Source organism: Mixophyes fleayi, unplaced genomic scaffold (genome assembly GCF_038048845.1).
Source record: "Mixophyes fleayi isolate aMixFle1 unplaced genomic scaffold, aMixFle1.hap1 Scaffold_3513, whole genome shotgun sequence".
In the NCBI taxonomy this organism is placed as follows: Eukaryota; Metazoa; Chordata; class Amphibia; order Anura; family Limnodynastidae; genus Mixophyes; species Mixophyes fleayi.
The window spans coordinates 1-10,000 of NW_027447512.1; the positions used below are offsets into that span (position 1 = coordinate 1).

Sequence of the window (10,000 nt, forward strand, 5' to 3'; positions counted from 1 at the left end):
TTTAATGCTTCCATGTTTTAGTGCTGAATCAGTTGCCACAATTGGCCAGTGGTGTTTTATTGTTTTTCTTAATCATATGTGCCTCAGTAGTAAGAGTTTTCTTTTCAAAAATATATTGTTTTCTAGCTTTGGTATGGCACCTCTCAATAATGTTTTGGGGTGTATCCCCCATCAAAGAAATGTATTTGCATTTGTTTGGAGTTGTTCTTTAACCAAGTCCTGTTCTGTATTGTTGCATAGAACTCTCATAAATTGGGAGATAGGTAAACCTTGAAGGACAGGTGGCTGGTGATTAGTCCGATACAGAACAGTATTGCAGTGTGCTCTTTTGCGGTAAAGTGTGTTGCCAAGATTCAGATCCATTTTGAAAAATTGTGATATCAAGAAAGTCCATTTTGTTTGTATCTGTGTTGTATGTGACCTGTACTGGTGTATCCAACACAGTGTTCTCCCCAGCACCTATTTTCGGGGTGATCCACCCGGCTGTTTTTACTTGCCACCCAGCTCTTGGAGCCCATCAGAGTACTATTATATTAAAATAAACCATTGTTTCTCTTATTAGTACAGGCATTATGTGAACACTACAGCCAACAGTTTGTTACACCACTGACCACCAGTCTGACCAGGTGTGGCCAATAAGCTCCAGCATTTTTCATTATTATAGCAATGTGTTACATCTACCCCCACTCGGCTGCTTCTTAATGCCACCCGGCTGGCAAAATTTTCTGGGGAGAACACTGCAACATGTTTAAGTCATTTATACATTTAATAAACTTTTCTTTGGTATCTACCCAAATTAGAAAGACATCATTGATCTATCTTTTATAATATAGTATTTTAGAACTCTATTTAAGTTAGATATTTTTCTCGTACTCGGACATATATAGGTTCACATTGGCAGGTGCCAGGGTTGATCACATAGCAGTGCCAGCCAATTGGATGTAATAGGAGTCACTGGAACATATAATGTTCTGAGTGAATCGAGGGCTACAGCTGATAAACTTTGGTGCCTAAATAAAGCCAGGTAATTGTAGACATGTCTTTTTTTCTCTACTGTTTCACTTATTATATGTCTTGTCAAAGTCCTATAGGAAGACTGAAATGTTGATCATGAATTAACCTACTTGTTTGAAGTAAAGGACTATTTTGGTATGATGAGTGCACTCTTTATCTAATATATTTATATAATCTGTTTAAAAGTATCAGTGTCTACGCTATCAAAGTAAAACACCTGTATTTTTTTTCTATGCATCATTTCATGTCTGTCCCCTGTGATTGCTGTATTTTCTAGATTCTGCATTGAAGCTCAAAAACCATTGTTTTTATGCAGAATTCCTTTTTACTCCGAGTACGAATAATATATAAAGTGTATTGATGATTCTTGGGTAAGCACATGAAAATCTACTTATGATATTGTGTAGCAGAGCGTGACAAGGCAACAAGTATTTAATGTAAACATTGTCTTTTGACAGCTCTTCATTTGAGATCCATTAGTATTTTCCTGGAGAGATTATGAACAGAATTATTGTCCCATTTCTGGAAACGCCAGTATTATTGCAAAATATTAATTGTTTCTCTGGATACATAGTTGGCCAAATGGAACATATAAGAAGCAACTTGTCCCATCCCATAGTTCCTTAAGAGAGTATTAAGACTTGCATTGTTTGGGAATATAGAGACAATACTATATTTTTGTAGCAGGGAACATGAGAAAATCTTCTATTTTAATAATGTAGGCAACAATAATCATAAATGTCACTTAAGTGCAGGAAGTAAGGTTTTGCAGCAGGGTGCATACTTAAAAACAAGTAAGTGCTCACCGATGGTGGCACAGTAGTTATCATTGCTGGACCTTAATACTGGTGTCATGGGTTCAGTTCCGATCAGGCTGCATGAAGTTTGTATTTTCTCTTTTTTTGTGTGGGTTTCCCCTAGATACTTTGGGGCTGTGTAAATTGTTTATACTATATAAATAAATAATAAGCTAAATAAATAAAAGAAGATAATATCATGAATGAGACATCATGATGCTACAAGTGGAAATTGAATTCTACTTTACGCTGAATTTTAGATCATTTGGTTCCCTGTCCTGTAGCTTTGGTTGGTGCAGGGCAGAATTAAAAAGAATAGTCCATTCACTGACACTTAACAGAATGAAATTTAACTGTTTTTGCTAAAATACAAAAAAAATAAATAATAAAAAAAATATCCAAATGGGATACCTCTTTATCAGAGACATGAGAGTATTTAGTAAATGTTAATGAACACAGCATTCAAATATATGTTTAGAAATTAAATTTATAAGTCCATGTAAATACCAATATAATCCCCATCAGAGAAATTATAATGATAAAAGCAAAAAATACATTTCCGTCTAATGTAAGGTAGCACGTAACTATGTTGAAAACAACAGGGACATGAAACTAGGCCTGCCGGCAAGATGAAGCCCTTTTAAAAGGGAGGTGTCTTACAACTGATAACCTCATTAGGACACTCTTTCTTTCTTTCTTTCTTTCTTCTTTTTTTTTTTTTTTTTTGCAGTAGTCTGCAAGATCATTATTCAAGAATTACAATGTTAATGCTGTACTATCTCCTAATGAGGTGACCATTTTCATTCCGCACTTTACGAAGGCCATGATCATGGCTGTGCGGTTGTGGTCCTGCCCTTCCTTACCACCAAAGGGTCACACAGCCCCAGTTTCAGCCATGGGGAAATGACTGCGCAAAGCCTCCAGGACAACATATCTTAGTTATTTCTTTTTCCAATTATCTTATTGTCAAATTTTATTCTGCACATGGCAAAACCCTATTTCTCTTACCTCCACCTGGGGTCCCTGCTTACCATGAGGGTTGTATGAGCGAACGTGGAGTAAGCACTCAAATAGTTAACTTTTCTGCCGACAGGCTATATCCCCTCTGCAACACCGTGTGAACTTCAATGTTTGTTTGAGTGCCAGAGGAGTAGGACCTCTGGTGTGCTGCTCTGCAGCCATTTCCTTTTTAAATATTACTTATTACCTTTTTAGAAGGTGTATGTGTTATAGGGAGCACATACACAGCTTATGTAGGTTTTTCAGCTTGATATACCGGAGCGCAGCAGCCACGGACAAGAGGAGACTTCTGCAGGGATGTTTCTGGTAACAGCACCGAGTAAGGAAACTGCTGTTACCCTGGGCCGTTAAGACAGCGTTGCTGTCTTCTGGCAGTGAGCGCCACGTCTCTGTGTGCAGGGCGCCATTGTGGAATATACCAATCCCTGCTGCATTGGAGGGGGGCACTTAGCTCAGACCAAAAGAACAGAGCAGCTGCTATTGGAAAACTTATAGCTATAGATAAAAGGCCAGCGGGGTTATGCTAACAAAAGCCCGCATTTGTCCTGTATGCTCAGGCTGCCTGAGAGGGAAGGAAGTGATTAAAAAGGAACTCCCTGTTTGTTGCAACAAGGTGGTATGTTCCAACCCAGGAAATACAAGGGAGGCACCTATCTACAGTCAGGGAACTGGAGAAAAGTCTGTAATTCAGAGACAGGGTCCTCTTCTCTCCAATCATTTGAACTGGTTCTTGGCCAACAGGAGGGCTAATTACCTTTTTCTATCATTTTTTTTCACACTGTACACAGTATTGTTTTAGTGAATATATGTCTGCTGTTGTTTGGAGAAAACATTGTGCCACATAAATCATAATTTCTGTACCTAGGTTTGCTATAGGAGTAAAGGCTGGAACCTAGGTGCATGTTTGTATATATACATATTTGTATGGTTGGGAGGTACTGCGGTGTATGTCTTTGACAAAACAGTATCCTCTAAGAAAGTTTATTTTTCTTTCCTTTTCTGGAAATCCCTGGGTGTGGCTGCTACATTCTGCCTCTATTGCTGGACAGTTCGCAAGTAATAGAGGCAAATCATTATCTTGTTATATGTCAAACAAGGGAAAAGCTTTCCAGTGGATATATGTATGCTATTGTTTCACATAACAATGGCACTAAATTGAAGTCAAAAATCCATTTCTCTGAGTCCATATGGGGGACACTGCGTTCCCTCCCTTCTAATCTTCTGTGGTTATTCGTTTGGTGTTGGGGTTCCCTTCCTTCGGGCTTTTGTATTGCACACTGAAGTAAACATGGGGTTGCAGAGAGGATATAGCCTGTCGGCAGGAAAGTTAACTATTTGAGTGCTTACTCCACTTTCACTCATACAACCCCCATGGTAAGCAGTGTCCCCCAGATGGACTCATAGAAATGGATTTAACGTGAGTATAAAATCCTCTTTTCCTTCTATGCATTTTCTAGTTAGTGGAAACCCACACATATGCAGAATTAAAAACATTTGGGAACTGACATTAAGCATAACCAGGTTAAAAACCCTTTTTGGTCTAGCATGTCATATAAATATATAAAATACTGAGATTCCTTCAATACAATAATCAGCAGTGCAAAAACCACCTAATTTTGTCAGGTTACACAAAAACACTAATTCACTTCAATCAGAAGCTTTCCGAATTGTGAACCAAAGAAACAATCATATGCACAAATGAGACCCATATGAATATTAAGAGAAGTCTTAAATTCTGTCAATAGATTCACACCAACAGAGCCAGATATGATATTTATATGTATATACAGACTCTGTGAAAGGGAATCTGAGTTATGTAGATACATTCAGCAGTTGAGAGGAAGATTAGCAAATTAAATCCACATTCTACCTATCATCCCAGGGCCCAAATTTATTTTGGACCTTGTGCGCCCAAGTATGATGAGTGCTAAAATCTTTGTTTTGACAATTTATTTTGCATTTTTCCCATTTTGAAATTCCTGTGTAAGCGAGGTACTCTTAGCATTTGGCACAATCCAGAGAAAACAAAAAGGCTTCTCTTTTTGCCAGAAAGCTATAATAAAGAGAAACCCCTAAAATGCATAGTAATGAGTTGTTAGCAGTAAAGTCCTTTTCAGCTCGTAAACACAACTTTTAAAGTATTCATAACGGCTATCAAATTGGCATTGTTATTTGAGACAGTTTTGTTTGTGTAAGGCAAGAAGAATATTTGTTGTAATATTGCAGCCAATGTTGGCTAATTGGCCCGATATGACAGTGTCCTCAAATTTGAAATTGAGACCATGGCTGAAAATGTGGTCGGAAGATTACTGCTATGAGTCTGTTTGTTTGGTTATCTTCTGAAAACGCTAACAGGCTGCAATAGAGCCAAAATACATTTGGCCGAGCGGCTTTATCCAGGAGTGTGGCAAAAATGGCATTCCTGCCTGATTATTAGTTTTTCTTGTTTGTGGATGGAAACTTGCAGTTTTGTGTAATCGCATAAATGTTCAATTAACGCATTCAGATTATTTTTAATCTGATTCTAAATGTTTAAATAAGTGATTGCTCCATACAGTTTAACATTTTAATTTAACAGACCAGAAAGATCAAGTCAGTACATACACATTGTGTGGCAGTTGTATGATTGTTAGACTTTGATCTTATGATTATAATACGCATTATTTAATCTGTTTAGATTCATTCCTGTGTGGGATGAAAATTTTCTACCTAATTCAACCATTTATTTATAGATTTATTTACCTATTGTAATCCATGTGTTAGCTCTTTCATAATTCAATATGTATTTATATTTAAATCCTCAGAACAATGACTTTCCAGGATATCTGATTTATAATTTGCTGTCTTATTAAATGGGAGAAATGTATTAGGCTACTTAAAATAAACTCACTTCATTTTTCATTGCTGCTTAAACATAACTGTGACAGGTAATAAGAAGAAAATTGGTAATTACCATTTTTTTTTTCTTTCTTCAAACAGCTTTTAAATATTTGGAACACCCCTCTGAGCGCAATCTGCAATGCAAATTTTTCTCCCTTCTACTCCCCCCTCTGCCTTCACATGTCTTGCTGAGAGTCGGAGTCTATGTGGTATATTTACTAAACTGCAGATTTGAAAAAGTGGAGATGTTGCCTATAGCTGTCATTTTGTAGAACAGACTAAATAAATGATGTCTAGAATCTGATTGGATATTACAGGCAACTTCTCCACTTTTTGCATTTTAGCAAATATACCCGTATGTGTTTGACTGGCATCCATACTTTTCTGCCCTCCAGAGAGTTTCAGAAAAGGAAATACTGAATTGTAGTAGAACATTGAAGAAGAATAATTGGATGCATGCTGTGAAGATACCGGGTTTATCTGGCCCAATGCTACCACTTCATGCTGGCTGGCCACCCACAGGTGCCTTCCTATGCCAGGGAAGTCTACCCAGTACCTTCTAGCATTCGCATAGTCACTTAGGCAAATGCATACAACCAACACTAGAATATTATGTACACACAGTAAATAAATGCCAGGCAGGTTTACCACATCATCTGTCCCTCACCCCACTAGCTTAAGGAGTTAGTCACCTGGCTGTCCAGACTTCACGACCCATGGATCTCACTCAGCTGCATATATAGACTCTAGTAGAGAACGACAACTCAAAACCAGATCTTGCACTCTTCATGAATGAAATCCCAGAATGAACACCCCCTCCCCCCTGAAGTGGCTCCTTATATCTTGGGTCTAATTTCCACAGTCTTTTCCCTCCCTGGGCAAACCCCTGGGTCTATTCTTCTTAACCATTGGTCAGTGCTGGACTAGGGGGGGTTGGAGAGGGGAGTGAAGATGAGTTGTTCTTCCACAGAACCTCCCCTGTTAGATGGCCTGTCTGGACTAGCCTGGTGAGAACAATGGACACTAATTAATTTTCCCACTCCAGCATCTTGCAACCTGGTCGCTACCCATAATCCCCCTGGCTTCACTTTAAAGACAATGAATAGCAACTTTACTGCAAGTCATCAATATACATATGTACACCGAACTACAATGTCCCCTTAGCCATATGTTATTGAACAATGCAGTTGTAATCTGGTGAGCTGGGGAACAAAAGCAAGGGCTATAAAAAGTACTGGCTATAATCCACATTATGTGAGAAATGAGAAACAGAATGGTTAGTGTTATCACACTCGTTTCATCACACATGCTTAATGTTTTGGGGTGTGTTTACAAAGTTGCGCATGTTCTATATTAAAAATGCACCACTGGATTAAAGTGTTACTGAAATAATTGTTTTTCAAATTTTGGCACCAATGAAATTCTTAATCTACCTTGGTGGGAGTGTGGGGGAAATTTTGGGTTCAATTCTTAATTAGACAACAAGAAAGAAGCCAGATGGACAGTTGAACAATCCTGTAAGTACTGTACAAATTGTTCATTGTACTTTATAGCAATCCAGAAGAAATCACACTGTTTCCAAGCAAGCACTAATGGTGTTCAACACTGTTAATGGATCAGCCCTGGAAGAATTATATTTAGACGATTAAGCATACAGTTTGTTACTATTGTTAAGACATTATATGGGTCTATAACTCCCACAATCACAAGGCTTTTATTTTTCATTTGTATAACCACTTTCTTGGCCTTCAGCATAGACTTAGGGAAGGGGGCTTCCTGGAGTACAGCATTGAAAACAGAATGGAGGTGGGGAACAAAAACAATTGTAGATTTCTAGTAGTAAGCTGTAGAAAAGCCATCTGGAATGTGTGTCCTATCTGTTTTCAAGTCTTTAATAACAACCTGAGTGATCTCTTCACAAGAGATTTTATCATTAGCTTGCTGCTTGACTGAGCGGGATAATTTGGGAAGGTCCTCCCTAATGCAGGAAGTTGGTGATAATATCTCCATATTAGCATGCGTGAGGAAGTTATTAATCTGCTCAAATGATTGAAAACTTAAGGTTGAGGCTGCATGTGATGAGGACACTGTCATGGTTTAATCAAGAAATGGGGGCAAACAGGAATCCATACACTGGTAGTTAGAAATAAACTGTCTTCTCCGCACTGTCAATCTGATGCTGTTTGAAACATTGTAACACATAATTTCACTGCAGATAAGAATCACACTGCCCCTTTAGTCTGCCATTTTTATTCTAAAAATCTCAGGCCCTATTATTGGCTTTCTCTAGTTAAGGATAACCTTATGTATATCCCAAGCATATTTACATTCCCCAAACTATATTGGCCACTTTAACCTTAATTGGTAAGCTATTCTGTCTATCTTCGATCCTTTTAGTAAAACAATACTTCATATTTCGCCTAAATCTCATACCCTTCAGTTTTAGTGCATGTCCTCTTGATTTAATACTTCTCTCCCTCTGTAGAATGCTTTTTTTCTGTGCCTTGTTAAAAATGCATCCTATCCCCACTTTTCTATTGTTGAAAATACATATTGAGGTCCTTTTAGTCTTTTCTGATAAGTTTTGTGATGTAGACCATGCACAATTTTTGTTCCCCTCTTTGCACAATATAACATATTTATGTCCTTCCAGAACAGAGGACTGTATTCTGGGTGTGGCCTGTATAGTGGCATCACCGTTTTTCAACCTAGTATCTAACTGGCTTTTCCAATTGCTTTGCAATATTGTCTGCCTACCTTTGTCACCTAAAACAGTGACTCTCCTATCATTTTCTTCCTCGGTAGTTGGCATTTTTTTGTTGTCATATTATATCCTGTCTTTTTCAGAGCCAAGTTCAGGATTTTAAATTTTTTTAGCATTGAATTTTAGTTTACATACTTTACATGACAATTGCGCTAATCTAGGTCATTATATGTTTTATTGACCCATCTGGGGGTAAATGTATCAATGTTCGGATTCTTTAGCTCTGGCGAGATCGGCGTCTTCAGCGCTTAAATTTAAAGCGGCGCTGCCTTGTAAAGGGAAACTTCTCTTTACAAGGCAGTGCCGCTTTAAATTTAAGCGCTGAAGACACCGATCTCGCCGGAGTTGAAGAATCCGGACATTGATACATTTACCCACTGGTGTGTACCCTGATACATGTCTTAGCTACAAAAAAGTAAACTTTCCCTTCCATGCCAGTAGTAATGGTCCAAATATAAATCATTGTGGAACCCCACAGGTAACTTCTCCCTCTTCTGAATGCAGTCCTGTTACTATAAATCTGTTATCTATCCTTCAACTAATGTTATATCCATTTAACCACCTCTGAATCCAGTAACAAGCATTCCAATTTATCAGACTTTAATGTGGGACTGTGTCAAAGGTCCTTTTTCAGTTTATATTTGTAGTAAGATTCATCAAGCAACTCCCCCCTCCTAGTCGTTGGTAAATGTATTTGGCGGGTATTCTGGACACCACAATCCCCTCTAACGCGTTTCGGAGAAACAATAGTCTTTATTAAGACGGTGAGAGGAATCCCAGGAACCTCTTTTTCATTCTGTGAACTGCTTTACTATTTTGTGAGCTGCTTCTATTTTTTATATGCCTGTTCACTTGCTATTCTTGTAACTATATTTTTAATGGGGGCAGCACGGTGGCTAAGTGGTTAGCACTTCTGCCTCCCAGCGCTGGGGTCATGAGTTCAATTCCAGACCATGGCCTTATCTATGTGGAGTTTGTATGTTCTCCCCGTGTTTGCGTGGGTTTCCTCCGGGTGCTCCGGTTTCCTCCCACACTCCAAAAACATACTAGTAGGTTAATTGGCTGCTATCAAAATTGACCCTAGTCTCTCTCTCTCTCTCTGTTTGTGTGTGTGTATATTAGGGAATTTAGACTGTAAGCTCCAATGGGGCAGGGACTGATGTGAATGGGTTCTCTGTACAGCGCTGCGGAATCAGTGGCACTATATAAATAAATGATGATGAGTAAAATTTATATGTAACCCCCTGTCACTGTGTGTGTGTGGTCCTGGGGTGCGTGGATTAGGTAGTGCACTTCCTTCTCAATGCCCTGGTTAGCTCTTTGGCATGGGTATAAATGACAAGAGGGTCCCTGCATATGAGGATGTTTGGTACAGGTAATGTAACTTGGTGGTGCAGTACAATAAAAGTCGCAATAAGTTGGTCACCAGACCATCTTCATCACAGTAATAAAGTAAATATGTACATTTCATATATACATCTCCTGTCTCCTCCTGCACAGTTCTTAATGGCTACATGGACAGAAT

At 38.5% G+C, this 10,000-nt stretch overlaps 1 protein-coding gene across 1 annotated transcript in view; it reads left to right on the forward strand.

The window, feature by feature from the left end:
- The first annotated feature begins 9,800 nt into the window (after positions 1-9,800).
- The window catches only part of LOC142131994 (H(+)/Cl(-) exchange transporter 5-like), a 10,384-nt gene continuing 10,184 nt past the window's right edge, over positions 9,801-10,000 (forward strand). Inside the window, exon 1 of the mRNA XM_075194414.1 lies at positions 9,801-9,850. Within this exon, the coding sequence (XP_075050515.1) occupies positions 9,801-9,850 (50 nt within the window). The remainder of the gene's footprint in view (positions 9,851-10,000) is intronic.